This window comes from Camelus dromedarius, chromosome 5 (assembly GCF_036321535.1).
Source record: "Camelus dromedarius isolate mCamDro1 chromosome 5, mCamDro1.pat, whole genome shotgun sequence".
Classification (NCBI taxonomy): Eukaryota; Metazoa; Chordata; class Mammalia; order Artiodactyla; family Camelidae; genus Camelus; species Camelus dromedarius.
The window spans coordinates 32185412-32202946 of NC_087440.1; the positions used below are offsets into that span (position 1 = coordinate 32185412).

General features: G+C 48.8%; 2 protein-coding genes across 7 annotated transcripts; both read left to right on the forward strand.

Annotated features, from left to right (window-relative positions):
- Positions 1 to 4488: 4488 nt before the first annotated feature.
- Positions 4489 to 15250, forward strand: DCAF11 (DDB1 and CUL4 associated factor 11). 6 transcript variants are annotated; one of them, XM_010995757.3, is made up of 16 exons: positions 4489 to 4642; positions 5267 to 5473; positions 6351 to 6478; positions 6702 to 6829; positions 7108 to 7172; positions 7484 to 7584; positions 7814 to 7960; positions 8171 to 8225; positions 8583 to 8651; positions 9010 to 9067; positions 9166 to 9351; positions 9800 to 9953; positions 10388 to 10540; positions 11623 to 11729; positions 11826 to 11985; positions 13110 to 13660. In XM_010995757.3, exons 2-15 carry the CDS (start codon positions 5319 to 5321, stop codon positions 11958 to 11960), a joined length of 1641 nt encoding a protein of 546 aa, XP_010994059.1. In that variant the 5' UTR covers positions 4489 to 4642; positions 5267 to 5318; the 3' UTR covers positions 11961 to 11985; positions 13110 to 13660. The 6 variants fall into 6 exon arrangements, with proteins under 6 accessions (XP_010994059.1, XP_064341916.1, XP_064341915.1 ...); XM_064485846.1 differs by lacking the exon at positions 13110 to 13660 and adding an exon at positions 15113 to 15250 and having other exon boundaries at positions 4491 to 4642; positions 5106 to 5473; XM_064485845.1 differs by having other exon boundaries at positions 4491 to 4642; positions 5106 to 5473.
- FITM1 (fat storage inducing transmembrane protein 1) lies at positions 14171 to 16324 on the forward strand. Its single transcript, XM_010995762.3, has 2 exons — positions 14171 to 15300; positions 15687 to 16324. Exons 1-2 carry the CDS (start codon positions 15035 to 15037, stop codon positions 16297 to 16299), a joined length of 879 nt encoding a protein of 292 aa, XP_010994064.1. The 5' UTR covers positions 14171 to 15034; the 3' UTR covers positions 16300 to 16324.
- Positions 16325 to 17535: the final 1211 nt, after the last annotated feature.

Sequence of the window (17535 nt, forward strand, 5' to 3'; positions counted from 1 at the left end):
CCATTGAAGAATCCAGGCTTTGTTGCTCAATGCCTAGATTCATTCATTTATTAGGGATTTCAAAACAGCTCTGTTCAAAATCTGTCATAATAGTTGGAATACTTTTACAAAGGAACACTTTTATCTTCTATTTCATTACCCTGAGGTACAGTTTATATAGGAATAGCAAGGTAACTGCCTGATTTTTTATCATCTTCAAAATAATAATCTGTTTTTGTATCATCCTTCAAAAAGGTTACACACACACACAACCCATTATGAACTCATGGATTTAAATATACCTTCTATTAATGCTCAAATTAACCCATTTTTGGCCATAAGAGCTTGGCTCCTGAGTCCTTTTGCCATTACTCTGATCATGTTTGCTGGCTTCTTTGCTCGCTAGTATGGTAAGTTGTTCCATGTTCATCTGTACATTTCCTGCCCCAGACCTGGAATCAGCCATTGTCTCCAAGCTCTGGTTTCTTCCCCTGGGAAATGATATTTTAAGATCCAGGTGGTAGAAGTGTTTATTGCTACTAGATTGTTTCTAGATCTTTTCAGTGGATAGGGATAGGGAGATAAAACACCTCATGAGTTCATACTGATAGTTCCTATTCAAACTCAGGGCTACAGGGTTTTTAACCTCTGTATCACTTCTGTACCTCCTCTCTGCCACACAAAAAATTCTGGTTCTCAAGGACACAGGCCACAAGAATATTAGAAATCCCATAATTACTCAATTGCTTTATAGTCAACACATTTAATTTTAAGTCCTGGGCAAATTAACATACTTCCCCCTTTCCTTCTACACAGAGAATGCTACAAAAAGATAATGCATAAACTCATGTCATTGGTCACTTTGGGAAACAAAACACTCCCTTGTGTTGCCCAGAGCTATACATGTGTCCCAGGAGCTCTGTGCAGTCACCAGGCTGGGAGCTGGGACTAGGGAGAGGGAGGACAGGGTTACCCAGAGAAAGAAAAATTTGCTTTCCTTCTCTCCTCCCAAGCCCAGCCCGCCCTCTGGTGGAGATGCTAATAATCAGGAAACAGCCCAAATCAGGTCAGACAGGAAGTCAACTAGCTGACATTTACACAGCAATTACTAGAACCAGTCCTAAAATGGGTGCTGAAGGTAGAAAACCTCTCTGTGGCTTCAAGTGGCTTTAAATGTAGCTGGGGAGGGTGAAGAGTGCCCAAATGAAAAGCACTTAACAAACTGTCAGCAAATAACATGCCAAATTTCAAAATCATGAGAGGGAAGGTCTATAAAGTTGATCAAAGTGACTTAACATTATTTTTAAAGTAATACCATTTTCTTTCCATAGAACACACAGTATAGCCTAACATATAAATGCTTATATATTTTTTTAAATATTGTAAGTCACAAGTGATATAACCAAGTTCATAGGCTTAAAAATCTTTTACATACAAAAATCTATCAGTGGATCCTGAGATGAAATCCTACATTCTGCTGACTGAAAAAAAAAAAAGCACAACCTAAAAGTGGACTTGCTGAGGACTTAAGCCCAGAGGCAGCTTCTCAGATAGCTCTTAGGGACTGCTCTGAAGAGGTAAGGGAGGAGCCAGGATACATAGCAGTTTTTGTAACAAAAATCTGGTAGTTGGAACATCAAAAGATTACTATTAATCAAAGAAAAAACAGACATCTCAAGTTAATGAATTTAGCGCTCTTCTATGTATGGGAAGATACAAGAGCCTGGACTTTTGAAATCAGTCCTTTGATATGCACCTTATCTATCTAGGGCCAGCATCCTGCTTTTCTGCAGTCTGAATCCCCTCAAGGTGCACAGTCCAGACTGCTGCAGTGGCTTGGCTGATGGCTTGATGGCGGCAATATCCTTTGTTTACTGATAAGGCAGGTGACATTTTTCATCTACAATTCTTTGGCATTTGATTTGATATGAAGACTCATTTTGGTTATAAAACCTCAGATTTTTCTTTTTAACATTTAACCATGACTTTTAAATGTTTTATTCAGTAATGTACAGTTCCATATTTCAAAGGGTTGCATTTAGATTTTAAGTTTTAAACTGGATTTGTAGGTTAAAAGGATTTGCAAGCTAAGGAGAAGAGGAAAGAGGTAATTTTAAAATACATTATTGGGGGGAGGATATAACTCAGTGGTAGAGTGCATGCCTAGCATGCATGAGGTCCTGGGTTCAATTCCCAGTACCTCTATTAAATCGATCAATTTAATCAATCAATCAACCTAATTAAAAAATTAAAAAAAAATTTTTAATCTAGACACCATAAAAATGAATTATTAAGGAGATGAGTTTAACAGAAGTTTTTGTTTTCTGTGGACCTCAGGTGGTCGAATTTTTTTAACCATAATACTCTGTTTAGCTGTATCTTTGCCAGTAGTTCATACAAGCACTTCTCCATTTTATTATTTGTTTAATGATATAATGAGCCTAGGTATTTTAATATTTTTAATGAAAAATTGAAACCATATTGGTTTTGCCTCCAACACCACCATTTTAAACTAAAAATGTAACTTGCACAATTTCCCATGGCATAAAATTAGACTACCTCATTTTAATGGCTACCTGGTATTTCTGTGTCTACCGTATGGATCATAATTTATTTAACCAATCCCATCCTGTTGCAGTGTTTGGATCTATTTTGTTTCCAGTGTTTTACTTCTATCAGTAATTGCTCTGCTGAACATAAACATTTATGCTAGACTTAGCATATAGGTCAGAGCTCAATTCCTAGAAGTGACACCAGCGGCTCATGAGGAAGTGAGTCTGATTGGTAGAGACAAAGTTTCCCCTAGATAAACTCTCCTGGGAAGGTACAGACATGGAAACAAGCAAGAATTGATGGCCATATTTGCTTGGCAGAAGTAACAACAACAAAAAAATAACACCAGTAAAAAACAGAGAATCAGGTTTGGAAGTCTGTATTTGAAACAACGATGGTGAACCAGTTGTAGGTTCTTAAGCTTTTAAAGAACACTGCAGTAGATCAACTAGAGAGGCATGAAATAGTGAAAATTTAATTTGGAGTGGTGACCCTGAAAGCAACCTCAACTACAGCTAAGAATCCATAGGACTTGAAGAACTGAATTTAAAGGACAAAGAAGAGGGAAAGATCATTTTGAAAATGATTCCAGATTTTCCAAGCTGGCCAACCCAGAAACCACAGAATCCTAAGGTCTCAGTATATATTATTATAGGTCACAGATAGTAAGTAATCTGGCAATAGGAGATGGGTGACTGGCAGAATCTGCTATATAATTAGTAGAGCCCAGAGAAAGGGGAAATGTGGGGTGCTTTTTCAAAGATTTTAAAGAATTTCAAACGCTGACAGCAGAACATTTAAGTGTGGGTTCGACTGTACAGGTCGCACACCCATGAAGCCGGCCCTGGTGACTGTGGATAAGTTCAGGTCTAGCGGTCTAGAAACCAGGAGGCAACACCCGAAGGATTGACCACACCCTCGCCCTCCCAAGGAGAGTGAACCCCAGAAGGAGAGCCCGGGGACACTAAGGGCCCCCACTCCCTTTTCTGTCCTCAAGGGGCTCTGGGCGGGGGACAGATCGAAGCACTTAGGGAGACTGCGGGCTGGGGGCGCTGAGGTGCAGCTTGGACCCGGGGCCTTTCCGCTCTGCATGGTCACTGGAGCCACACACTCCCACCCCCACTCCATACTGGGCGAGGATCCCGAGGTACAAAAGTCCCGGCCTTGGACTCAGCCGGGTTACTCATAAACCCAGAGGAGAGGGTAGGAGGCGACGCGCGTGCACACTCTGGACCGGCGGCCCCGGGCGGAGAGGAACCTCAGGGACAGAGGGGCCAAGGAAGGTTCGCAAATGCTCGAGGGCCCAAAGGCGTCAGAGGGGAACTGACAAAGAGGAAAGGCCTGTGAAGACCCACGGGTACATTAGGGAGCGTCTGCAAAGACCGCGGAGGGAAGCCAGGGGTCATCTAAAAAGTTGCCAAAGCGGCTAAGAGGAGGTCTAGAAAGGACCATCCCCACAAGAACAAGGCTTCCGGAAGCTAAACCCGGAAGGGAGGGTGTGAAGCCCTGGGTTCCCATATGTGACGTGAACACACTCCAAAGGCGCCAGGTACCCCTTAGGGCAGGGCCGACTAGAGCTGTAGCCAGCTACACGAAGAAGGCTGGAGCCGGGTGAGGGACAAGGGGAAGAAAGAGACCCTTAGAGACCGTCTGAAAAGTGCAGAGCCAAATGGACACAAGGGACCGACAGCAAATTGTACCCCTTGCTAAGACATTTCTCGTCAGCAAAGCACCAATTTCTTTTCTAAGCCCCTCCCCTCACCCAGTAAATCTAGTTCCGTTGTCTCTGATTCAGGAAGCAGAGGTTCCCCACTTACTCCTCCCAATAAGGAGCGAACGCCCCTCCTGTGTCGCACTCTTTCTCCTCCCCTTACACCCCTCACGCACTTTATCCCGCCCATCTGTCAATCACCGTGCTAAGCTGTCCAGTGAGCGGGCCAAGGGGGCGGGGCCGTCAGGGCGTCACGTGAGGTCCGCTGTCCGCCGGCCGCGGAGCACGGAGATGTGACGAAGGAGGCGCGTGACGAAGGAGCGGTTGGCCGACGCCGCGGCTGCCGTCCGTGTAAACAAGGCTTCGCGCCGCTGCGGGTCCTGCGACCACTCCTGGCTGGTGGGTGGTCTCGCGCGGGGCTGTAACAGCCAGCTTTGTGGGAGGTGCTTCTCGGCTTCCTCCCTGCCTCTCCCCCCACAGCGTACACACCCCCGGCACACCACGTGGGCGTGAGGCAAGGAAGGAGGGGGTGTTAGGCCGAATTTTAACCTCATTGGTTGTCCCTGCCGCCGGCTTTCGCAAGGGAGTGCTCTGATTGGTCAGTAAAGGGGGCGTCGGGGGGTCTTTGAGACCTAAGGCCTCTGATTGGTTAGATGAGATAAGCTAATGAGGTCCTTTCTTCCGCGAGGGGTTTTGATTGGTCGGCCGGAGAGGTACCTGGGAATCCACCCCCATCCCGGGGACTTTGGTAGGTGAGTTTGAGGTAGAAAACTGAGAAATTCCTCTTCAAAGGATTCTCACAACTGGGCTAGCGTAGCCTCTTAGGCTTAACTCCGCCTTTTTTTTTTTTTCTTCTTCACAGGATTGAGAAAGGTTTGTGTCCCTGCAGCCTTGGGAGTTGTTACAGGCTAAGGAGAAGGGATCTCGGTCCCTAGAAAGGGTCGCCCTCCTAGAGATAGCTACCCATGTATCTCAGGAGACTTTGGTGTTTCTAGAGCAGGCTTTGCTTTCACTAAACCCAAGGCGGTGACAGGAGGAGTCCCTGCACAGGACTTAAGGATGCTGTGACCAGAAGATGGGATCACGGAACAGCAGCAGCGCAGAAACTGGGTCCGGAGACCCCCCTGAGGGCTTGCCCCGAAGAGGGGCTGGCCTGCGTAGGAGTGAGGAAGAGGAAGAGGAGGATGAAGATGTGGATCTGGCCCAGGTACTGGCCTATCTCCTACGCAGGTAACTTACCCTCTGGTGTGTCCCCACCAGGCGCCACCACAGTCCCTTGATCCCAGCTCCTGTCAGGGAAGTTACAGAGAATAGGGAAGGGGATTAGCCCAGCACAGCTGTTCTGTTTGAGCTGGACACTCAGGGCACTCAGCTTTGTACCCAGTAAGAGTCGTTCTTGCCTAGGGAGGGTCAGCAAGACCCTCTTGTGTTTGAGGCGACCGTTCAGGGGAGTCTCTCTAGCTATGACTACACAAATATAACCTATTTTCTAAGTAAGTTAAAAAAAAAAAAAAACGAGCGGGACTGTGGTGGGAAAGGAGTGATGTGAGGGGTGCAGAGAAGAGTTGGGGAGGTGAGTGTTGAACTTTAGTGAAATTATTAATACATGATATGGGGCCATGTGGATTTACTGGAAAAACAAGTTTAAATTAACCTTACTCTAATCCTATTCTTGAGGAAAGAATGCTTTGAGGGAAGTGACCATCAGGAATTGACTGGAAAGGGATACAGCTGGCTTTGGTTCTTAGCTGTGGCTCCTTGGGGAGAAGACAAGCTTGGGGATCCCTTCAGGATACCATGTTCTATGCTGCACTCCTTGGGCAGAAGCTCAGAATTTTTAGCTCTCTGGGGAGTCAACTTAGTAGGTTGGTCAACATCATGCAATGTTGGGGTTTTCTACTCCCACTGTAAGAGAATGAGTTTCCTAGTGTGCCTTAATAGCAGGCTGAAAATAACAGCCAAGGTCTAGTGAGCTTCAAACCTCAAAATGGGGACAGTATGAGGGTTTGAGGACCAGCTCTAAGAACTAGATAGCCACTGACTCTGAATTTGGTTGGTTTGGGAAGGGATTCCTCCCCTTTATCATGGTGGGGGGGTCTCTCCACAGAGGCCAAGTGAGGTTGGTGCAGGGAGGAGGTGCAGCAAATTTACAACTCATCCAGGCCCTCTCGGACTCGGAGGAAGAGCATGACAGTGCCTGGGACGGTCGTCTTGGAGACCGATACAACCCACCCGGTAAGAGGAAAGGCAGAGATCCTAACATCAGAAGACTTTTGTTAGAAAACCTTTTTTAAAAATTATTTTGGCCAAAACTGAAAGAAGATGAGATAATTCAGGGAATGAGGGAGTCTTTGCCACCCTGGTATAATCAGCCACATCAAGTGGGCTGAGCGCAGCTCTGCTAACTGTCCTCTGGGGCCAGAAGACCTAGGATGAAACTTGTCTTTGGTACTCACAGTGGATGCAACCCCCGACACCCGGGAGCTGGAATGCAATGAGATCAAGACACAAGTGGAATTGGCCACAGGGCGGCTAGGACTTAGGCGGATGGCCCGGGAGCACAGCTTTCCTCAAATGCTGCACCAGGTAGGCCTCTCTGCTTCCAGCCAGCCCGGCAGCAAGCCTATCAATGTAGCCAGAAGCTCTGCCAGTCCCAGAGGAGAGAGAAGTAAACTTTCCTAGAAGGCCTCAAGTGCTGGAACTGGAGAGCTTTTAGCCAACCTGCATCAGAGTTTGGTGGGATATACTGCTGTGTGCGATGTTGGTTTCTGTATTGAGAGCAGTATCTTTGGAGGAGGGGGCGTGGTTGTGGCCTAAGTGGCCCTCTGTTTCTGCTAGCAATATTCCCCAATCTCTTCTTTTAGAGAGAACGGGGCCTCTGCCACCGGGGAAGCTTCTCCCTTGGAGAACGGTCTCGAGTGATGTCTCAGTGAGTATGGAGTTTGGTGGAGAGATTCCATGGGCCAGATAGGTCTCATCTCCTAAACTTTGAAAGGATCAGCATTAAAGGGTCCACAGGGATATTAAGGTTAGATTAAATGGGGTTGAGGCTTTGAAAGTAAACGAAGTGGAAAAGTATGGCATTGAGAGGACAATAGAAGGAATGAAAGAAAGGGGATTGTACCCAGAGCCAAAGGGAAGAATGCCCTTGAACTCACGTCCAGTTCTGTTAGGATTCTGCTAACCGGGACACTCCCATTCTGAGCTCCCTTTACCCTCATTTTCCCTCTGCTTCCCCAGCTTCTTGCCCAACGATCTGGCCTTCACTGATACCTACTCTCAGAAGGCTTTCTGTGGCATCTACAGCAAAGATGGTCAAATCTTCATGTCTGCTTGCCAAGGTAACAGATCTTTGTCCTACAGACTGCCCTAGAACAAGAGATACACCCCGTGGCTGAGGCTGGAAAGCCTCAGACCCAGGGAGCTCAGACCCTGGCATAGGGCTGCTTAGCCAGAACAACTTCCCACGATCAAGGGATGATTCCACAAATACACCAAGTGAGAGAGATCTGAGTTAGGGAGGATTCCAGGAGGGTGTTCCCTAATTCTGCCTGATCCCCACTTACACAGACCAGACAATCCGACTGTATGACTGCCGGTATGGCCGCTTTCGTAAATTCAAGAGCATCAAGGCCCGGGATGTAGGCTGGAGCGTCTTGGATGTGGCCTTCACCCCTGATGGGAACCATTTCCTTTACTCCAGCTGGTCTGATTATAGTGAGTATGCCCCAGACCTCCACTGTTTCTCCAGCCTGAGACCTGAGATCTCCAAACACCTATCTCTGTGCCAGTTCTCCATGCCTTCTCCTAGGAAGGTCACTGCCATGGTCTGACATCCTTGCCCTGTGTTTCATTCCCCTCCCTAGCTTCTCTCCCATCCTTCCTACCCCAACCCTGAAAGATTCTTGTTTCTCTTGCTTCTCTTAGTTCATATCTGCAACATCTACGGGGAGGGAGACACACACACTGCCCTGGATCTAAGGTACTGGATTCCCTTCCTGGTCAGACTCATCAGAATCTTCTCAAGGAAGGCTCTCCGGGAGCAAACCTCTTAAACCCGAACTTCCACTTAGAGGGAAAAGTACACTGGTTGCAAGTTTCTCTGTGGATTCCTGGGAGGGAATCACCCATCCTGTCAGCCAGCCAGAGGACCAGGGTAAAATAGACAGCTGCAGGATTCTTCCCAGGTTCTTACTGAGGTGCTCCACGTTCTGGTGTGTGCTGGCCGGACTTCTCGTCCCCTTGGAAGTGTGCCTCATGGCCCTCATCAGATTTTGTGTCAGTTTATGACGGCTGAAAGGAAGTCCATTTGACACAGCTCCTCCTTTGCTCTTTTCAGGCCAGATGAGAGACGCTTTGCTGTCTTCTCCATCGCTGTCTCTTCAGATGGACGAGAAGTCCTCGGAGGGTGAGTGTTTGTGGGGATGTCTGCCTCACTTAATGGGACTGGATATCTCTCAGAGACCAGCTCTGCTGCTACAGAGGCTGCACTGGACACATGTACCCAGGCGACTGTGGAGAACACCCAGGCTTTCTCCAGGGTCAGGGTTTATGAGTTGCTTCACCTCTTGTTCACCCTTCACCCAGCATAAGATGGGAGGTCTCAAACCTCCTGGCAAACACAGCTGACCCTTCTCCCATCTTCTGTTTAAGAAGGAACAAGGGCTTGCCCCTCCTCAGGGCTTCTCTGCAGCTTCCCCAGAACACATACAGCCTTGGTCCTCTTGGTGTTGGCTCCAGAGCCCTTTTTATCCCCTCCCTTTCAGGGCCAATGATGGCTGCCTGTATGTCTTTGATCGAGAACAGAACCGGCGTACCCTTCAGGTATTGCTTCCGAGACTTCGAGCCTCTGCCTCCTGGCTCTTGGCCTATTGGAAGACCTAGAAAGAGATCATAGGCATCCTGGCCTCTTTCTCCCCTAGATTGAGTCCCATGAGGATGATGTGAACGCAGTGGCCTTTGCTGACATAAGCTCCCAAATCCTGTTCTCTGGTGGTGACGACGCCATCTGCAAAGTGTGGGATCGACGCACTATGCGGGAAGATGACCCCAAGCCCGTGGGCGCACTGGCTGGACACCAGGACGGCATCACCTTCATTGACAGCAAGGTGGGCCTGGAGGCAGGACCACACAGCCAGGCTACTGAGGTTCTGGTTCTCCAGGAGGGCATCAAAGTGGATGGGTGTGGGAATTCACCAGGCTCCTCATTAGCCAAGGTTTGCAAGAGGTGGAGTTTAGGGAAGAGGCTTAAGCCAGGAAACGTGAGATCCATTGGTATCTGCCACTCCTCCAGAAGCAGAGCAGGGCTTTCTGTACAAGAAAAGTAGAAGACAGTCTGATCCAGGATAGACAAGGAGTCCAGCCAGCACCCTGGGCAAAGAAAGGGAAACTCTGCCAGGGGTAGAGGTCTGTGGTGAGGCCCGTTTGGATAAAGAAAGAGGCAACCAAAGTTAAAGGATTGGTGTTCTTACCTGTCAGCTGGGGAAAGGGAGCTGGACTGACAGACACCGACATTTGCAAGCTCCGATGCTTCATTATCCATCTTGGGATTCACAGGGTGATGCCCGGTATCTCATCTCCAACTCCAAGGACCAGACCATCAAGCTCTGGGATATACGGCGCTTTTCTAGCCGGGAAGGCATGGAAGCCTCGCGCCAGGCTGCCACACAGCAAAACTGGGACTACCGCTGGCAGCAGGTGCCCAAAAAAGGTGAGAGTGGAAGTAGAACCTGAGATCCTGAGAGTGCAGGGCCGGGGGTGGTAGCTAAAATATTTAAGCCCTGTTCAGGCTTGGCATGGGCACAGTGGATGGGGCTGTAGCCTGGAGCCAAAGTTCTGGAGACCTCCCCTGACACTCCCTTGCCAAGCTTTTGATAACTCTGTGTTTGCTGAACTGTGGGAGAGCCAGGGGTTCCCAGTGCACAGGCTGGGGATCACTCAGAACCAAGGAGTACAAAAGTATTTCAGGGTCTTAACAACCAGCAGAGCTCTGTTGGTGAATATCAGCTGACTATTAGGAGGGGAAAGAGCCACCAGTTGGGAATTGGAAAGGTGATTGTCCGTGAGCATTGATCTTTGCTAAGGACCAGTGATACGGAGAATTCAGACTCCCTAACCTAGGGCTCGCCCTGCATCCCTACCCAGCTTGGCGGAAGCTGAAGCTCCCAGGGGACAGTTCCTTGATGACCTACCGGGGCCACGGGGTGCTGCACACCCTCATCCGCTGCCGATTCTCCCCTGCCCATAGCACCGGCCAGCAGTTCATCTACAGTGGCTGCTCCACCGGCAAAGTGGTCGGTAAGGATTGTGTCAGAACTGGGGGCCTCAGGAAGGGCAGGAAGGTTTCTCTGGCATTCCTCCTGTAGCCACTAGTGACCACCTTAAAAAAAAACCAGTGACACCTACAAGTGAAATTTAATTTAGCCTGGGGCAAGAGAGGCTTAACCAGAGAAATAGAAAACATTCTACTCATCAACAGATTTAAAGAAATTTATTTATTTTTTATTATTATTATTATTATTATTATTATTATTATTATTATTATTATTATTATTATTATTTTATTATTACTACTACTACTACTACAACTACTACTACTACTATTTTAAATGGAGATACTGGGACTTGAACCCAGGACCTCATGCATGCTAAGCATGTGCTCTACCACTGAACTATACCCACCCCCTCTCCGTCAACATTTTAAATTAAGAAAAGGAACCTAGAATTCTAGTCAGTGAATATAATCAATTACTAAAAATATACTCAGCTCTGTTTTTTAGCCAGTTGAGGGAAGAGATTGCAGATGAAAGGTAGGTGGAAACAGAGACAAAAAGAATGAAACACAAAGACACAGCATTTAGTAAAGGGTGTTGTACAGCCACTGAAGCAGGGTGACTGCACGAAAAGAAACACAAACACAGCCACAGGTCGAAGGAGTCTAAGACAGTTCCACGCCCAGGGAGGCCTCAGATGGAGGCCCATCCAGGGAGAGAGGAAGGTACACCCACATGCAGATAAGGGACAGCGGGTTCACACGTCTGTGTAGACAGCCCATTGTTCACTTTTGTGGTGCCTTCCATAGCTCGTGGGCTTTTCAAAAATTGCTTCTAAAAACTAAAGCCACATTGCATTTTCTTAACTATAGATCTTGTGAAATTTAGCTAAGGGCCAGAGACACCCAAGCTCTGCTAGACCATACCCTCAACCCGAGGTAGGGAAAAGAAACTGAGAAGTAACACCATCCTCGGATGTGGGCTTTGCTTCCCTGGACAAGTGGGAAGTTGCCTGGGGGGCGGGTAAGTGGTGCTGTGCAGGGAGAGATGAGGGGTAGCTCACAGGTCTTCTGGCAGCCCCTCTCCACTCTGGCCTTTCCTGGACAGTGTACAACCTCCTGAGTGGCCACATCGTGAAGAAGCTGACCAACCACAAGGCCTGTGTGCGTGACGTCAGCTGGCACCCCTTCGAGGAGAAGATTGTTAGCAGTTCGGTGAGGATGCTGGGGTCGGGGGGACAGTGTGTGTCTGGGAGATGGACCTGGGAGGGGGCAGTGCCCCCTGACTACTTGCCCCCTTCTTCCCTGCAGTGGGATGGCCACCTGCGTCTGTGGCAGTACCGCCAGGCTGAGTACTTCCAGGATGACATGCCAGAGTCTGAGGAACACCCTAGCACCCTTGCGTCAACGCCCCACCCCTCTGCAGCCTTTTCCTCGCCCCAGTAGATCTGACCTCCAGCCCCATTCATGGGTGAGCCTCTCGACAAGCTCTCCGCCTCCTCCTCCCTTTCTCCCTTCTGGGGGATCTTTGGGGAGTCACTGGCAGTGGATGGGGAGAAACAGAAGCTCAGGCTTCAGGAGCCCTGGGAGATCCTCCCCTGGGGGTAGAGTGGTCTCCTCATGTGTTGACACCCAGCTTGGGTTTGGGTGGCTATCTCTGGCCTGAGTCTGGCAGGATTGCCATTATCTGGGGTGTGGCCTTTGTCAGCAGGAGAACTGTCCTGAGTGTTTTTAATCATGTTTGGGTGTCAAGTGTAAGCTCCTAGAGTAGATGCCTGGGGCCGGGTCTGAAGTGAGCCGTCAGCCAGCCCAAAGCCCAGGCCTTCACGTTGAGGATTAGACCTGCCAATCAGAGGGCCAGGTGTTCTGGTCTTCTTCCTTAGGTCCCACTGGCTAGAGCTCTAGCCCCTCAGGGGAGGGTGTGATGGGTAAGGTGTGTCCTCAGCACCCTCCTGGGGTGGGAATTACGTCTTCTCTCTCTTGCATCTGGGTCTTTGGGGTAGGACAAGCTGTGGTGTGAGAGGCTTCATGTGGCCCCACACAGCACAGCCCACCCGTCCCAGAGTGTTCCATCCCATCAGAGCCAGCAGCTTCAAGGAGGGATGGTGAGGTAGGACTCCTTCGTCCTCTCACTGGCTTTGGCTCCCTCAATAAACTCTCTGTGGGAACCTGGTTCAGTGTCTGCCTATCTCTCTCTTTTTCCTGTCTGAGGTCTTTTATCCTGTCACTTCAAGAAAATAGTTTCAGCAGAGCCTTCAGATATGCTCCTGTATGGGAGAAAATACAGCTTTGATGCCCCAAGATGAAGGGAAATACCAACATCATTTGTTAACTGAGCTTTGCAACAGGCAGTTAGTCCCTCACCAACCTCAGAAACTTGCCAGCAAGTAGAACTCGAGATAGCAGGAAATAAGCACGTTTTAGATTAGATCCTGGAACACCCGCCTCAGCTCTGCCCTGGGGCGGGTCCAGTCTACCCTGAGAAGTAGCCCAGAGCCAAAGAGAACCGAGTGGGCACTGATGCAGGCCCTGTCCAGGCATTTCACAGCTAGGAGCTCATCCACCCTCACAGCCACCCTTTTTTTTTTTTAACAGGTAAGGACATGGAGATGTGCAGAGGTCAGGCACCAAGGAGCAGACCCATGGTGTGGGCAGTAGGGGAGCTTGAGTTCACATGCTGCTCAATTACCCATTATCTCTAAGGCAGTTTTCAAACCAGGATACACACCTCCAGGGGTTTTTAAAGACACTGCATAGGGTTAAAAGATGTACCCATTTTAACAGTGAAACAGGTCATTTTAAAAGAATAGTCCAGATACCCAGCCTCCATGTGCTCTCTTTCCTTCAACTGATCTACCTGTGTGACACTGTCAGGCCAGATCTCCTTCCCCATCCTAGAGATGCCACCCATCTTACCCAGAACTGTATTACCTCCAGGGTGCCAAAGGTAAAGGCAAATTTCTTCACCCTAGAGATGCCACCCATCTTACCCAGAACTGTATTACCTCCAGGGTGCCAAAGGTAAAGGCAAATTAAAATTATTAGTGTCCTCAAAGCCTCATTTAATTAAGGCCCCAAGGACCAACCGTTCTTCTCATTAAGAGATGTATTTCCAATACAATTTTAGTTTATTATTAATTATCAAACTGTGTGAAATGTTTGTTGTACTAATTATACATTTTGTACTATTAACAATTTTAAAATTTGTACTACTAACAATATATGAAAATTCAATCTGGAAGAGAAAAAAATTCACTTTTAGGGCTTTATGATCACAGGAAATGTGTAAAAATTGTTTCAAATTTGTATACTTTTTGCAGAGAAGTATAATCAATAAAAGACTTCCAGGCATAAAAACATTAGAATAAATTCTCTGGGGAAAGTAGGATGGAAACATAATTTCTGACTATTAAGATCTTGTCACGTGTTTTTTAAATAGATGATGGTGAAGTATAGAATCACTTGTGTTTAGATTCTATGGATATATTTAAAAGAGTGATATAAATAGCTTTATTTTGGAAATGTCAGTATATACAATACACTGGAAATTATGTCCTTTGCAGCTATTTAAATTACAATGAAAAATTTTGTGTCCACTTGAAAATGTGTGAGGGCTTCTATAGATCTCGTATAGGGTCCATGTCAAGGTATGGGCTGTAGGACCTGGAAGGATCCTGATGGGTTCATCCCTCGGTTTGCAGATGAGGGCACTGAGGACCAAGGAGGGTTAATTGATTTTCCCAAAGCCACAGAGTTGGGCCCAGAAGCCAAGTGTCCTTTTTTTGCTCATTCCTTTCACTACTTCTTGGGCCTCCACTGTGCTCTGAAATCCCTCCCCAGTTTTGAGGAATGAGGGAGGAAGACAAAAAGGGATCTCAAAGCAATTACTGAGTAACAGGGACTTCTCTTGGGTAGGTTGCTCGCCACCCTATGGCTCCAGCCCCAGCGGTCAGGCTGAGAGTCCAAGTTTTACATGCAGCTAAGGCCCAGGGAAACTGGGGACACAACCTAAGGTTTCGATGGACTCCAGGCTGGGGGTTTTCCTTCTGGAGTCTCCTCCGCTTCCTGTCACCTGGGTGTAAACCTGATCTTTGGGGCATTGAGAGTCCAACCTGGGTTGGGTGGGGGTGACTTTGGCTTACCAAACAGAGACAGGCAAACCCAAGCAGGCTGTGGACAAAAACAATCCTGAACAGCAGGCGTGGCCCTGAAACATGAACTAGAACATGGTTTGAGCTGGGGACAGAAACCTAGAGGGTCTAGAGGACACAGGACTAATAAGGGAGGACACAGGCTGCTGTCAGGACACATACCCGAGGCAAGAACCCTGTTGACGTGGCAGTCCTCTGCCCTGGCCCCTTACTGCCCCCCGCCCCTCTCCCTCGCCTGCCAGCTGCCAACAGGGCTCTGCCCTGTGTCTGCCACACCTGTCACTGCCTGTCCTTGTCTGGTGGGGGGGGGGCATCAGCCCCTCCTCAGCTGCCCAGCAGAACAAGCCGTTAGTGGGGAGGGGAGGGAACATGGAGAGGGGGCCGGTGGTGGGGGCAGGGCCCAGGGCCGGGGCCCAGATCCGGTCACTGCTGGGCTGCTTGGTTAAGGTGCTGCTCTGGGTGGCCTCTGCCTTGCTGTACTTTGGAAGTGAACAGGCCGCCCGCCTCCTGGGCAGCCCCTGCTTACGGCGCCTCTACCACGCCTGGTTGGCAGCAGTGGTCATCTTCGGGCCCCTTCTGCAGTTCCATGTCAATCCTCGGACCATCTTCGCCAGCCACGGCAACTTCTTCAACATGTGAGTCCATTCGAGGCTGTGGGCGCCCAGCGGCTCCCTGGGCTCTAGGATCCCAGCTCCCTCCTTAAGGTTTCTGTCCTCCTGCCAGTCCAGGACACTAAAAATACGCTAGGAGGTTGAGGAGAAGGTCAGAGGGGGGAGGGGAACAGAGTCATGGGGGTACAGGAGCAGGGCCAAAGAGAAAACATGGACCCTAGAAGGCTGAATGGGCCTCTAAGGAGATGGCCAATTTTAAGTGGATGGGGGCCGGGTGGGTCGAGGGCAGAGGAAACAGAGAACCAGTGCTGCTATTTGGGACCAGAGGCAAGTCCTGATGGGAACACAGAGCAGGGTGGGGAGATGGGGCTCAGAGGGTCTCAGAAGCCTTCCCTCTTCTCTGCCCACAGAAAGTTTGTAAATTCAGCGTGGGGCTGGACATGCACCTTCCTGGGGGGCTTCGTCTTGCTGGTGGTGTTCCTGGCTACACGGCGTGTGGCAGTGACTGCCCGGCACCTGAGCCGGCTGGTGGTGGGGGCAGCTGTGTGGCGGGGAGCCGGCCGGGCCTTCTTGCTCATCGAGGACCTGACCGGCTCCTGCTTTGAGCCTCTGCCCCAGGGCCTGCTGCTCCACGAGCTGCCTGACCGCCGCAGCTGCCTGGCAGCCGGCCACCAGTGGCGGGGCTATACCGTCTCCTCCCACACCTTCCTGCTCACCTTCTGCTGCCTCCTCATGGCTGAGGAGGCGGCAGTGTTCGCCAAGTACCTGGCCCACGGGCTGCCGGCCGGCGCGCCCCTGCGCCTCGTCTTCCTGCTCAACGTGCTGCTGCTGGGCCTCTGGAACTTCTTGCTGCTCTGTACCGTCATCTATTTCCACCAGTACACTCACAAGGTGGTGGGCGCCGCCGTGGGCACCTTTGCCTGGTACCTTACCTACGGCAGCTGGTATCATCAGCCCTGGTCTCCAGGGAGCCCGGGCCATGGGCTCTTCCCTCGCCCCCACTCCAGCCACAAGCATAACTGAAAGAAATAAAGGCACATCAGGCCTGGCTCTGGCTTCGCTCATCATTTGGTTGGTGGACCTGCAAAGGGTGGGAAGGATGAAAAGAGAGTCTTGTTGTCACCAGGATTCCTCAGCCATTCCTTGCTGTCACTGACCTTGAGTGTCCTTGTACTTGGTCGCTTTCCCTCCAGCTACCCTTTCAGTCTCCTAGTTCTTGCAGACTTCAAGCTATCTGGGGTTCTGATGTCAAGGACAAGCACCGCTAGGGCAGGTAACAGTGCCCTTAGGTATGGGCGGCATTCCTGCTGAGTAGATGCTCCATCTCCAGCCTGATTGATCTGGTTTTCCTGCCTCCACCACTGAATCTCCCCTCTGCCATCCTTAGAGGCACCCTACTTAGGGACCCTTCCTACCCTGTCTTCCTGTAGGGGGCTCTATGTGTGCTCTTTAACTGATGTTCATTGAGCCAAGCATAGTTCCATGCCATGTGGTAAGACAAAGTTTCTGCCATTTGGGACTCATGGGCTACTAGGGGAGGGAGACGATAAACTCACAAATAAAAATAGCAAACACTTATATTGTGCTTATTCTGTGCCTGGCACCATTCTAAGTGTCTCTAAGTTCTTTATATAAATTCACATTATTTAGCCCTCACAACAACAACACTGTGAGGTAGCTTTGGTAGTGTTCCCATCGTACAATTGTGAAAACAGAGGTACAGAGGTTAAGTAACTTTTTCACAGCTAGTAAATATCAGAGCCAGAATTAACCCAGGCAGTATGGGTCCATGGTCTGTGCTCTAAATCAGGGATCAGCAAACGACAGCCCTCCTGTGGCCAGTGTTTGTATGGCCTGAGAGCTAAGAAATGGTTTCACATTTTTTAATGGTTGAAAAAAAAATCAAAGAATATGTTTTTAAAATTTTTTACTGAAGTGTTGATTTACAATGTTTCAGGTATACAGCAAAGTGAGTCAGTTACACATATATATACATACATATTTTATCTTTTCAGATTATTTTCCATTAGATGTTATTACAAGAAATTGAATATAGTTCCCTGTGGTCCCTGTTGTGAAGAATATTTCATGACATGAAATTCAAGTGCCAGTGTCCATAAAGTTTTATAGGAACCAGCCATGCTAATTCATTTAGGTATAGCTGTTAACCTGCTGCAATGGTAGAGTTGAGTAGTTGCTATAGGCACTGTATAGCCCACAAAGCATAAAATATTTACTATCTGGTCTTTTACAGAAAAG

Coding starts and splice junctions, on each gene's coding strand:
- FITM1 (XM_010995762.3), top strand. CDS start 15,035: ATGGAGAGGGGGCCGGTGGTGGGGGCAGGGCCCAGGGCCGGGGCCCAG. Junction 15,301..15,686: donor CACGGCAACTTCTTCAACAT/GTGAGTCCATTC, acceptor CTCTGCCCACAG/AAAGTTTGTAAATTCAGCGT.
- DCAF11 (XM_010995757.3), top strand. CDS start 5,319: ATGGGATCACGGAACAGCAGCAGCGCAGAAACTGGGTCCGGAGACCCC. Junction 7,173..7,483: donor CGGTCTCGAGTGATGTCTCA/GTGAGTATGGAG, acceptor CTGCTTCCCCAG/CTTCTTGCCCAACGATCTGG. Junction 11,730..11,825: donor AGAAGATTGTTAGCAGTTCG/GTGAGGATGCTG, acceptor TCTTCCCTGCAG/TGGGATGGCCACCTGCGTCT.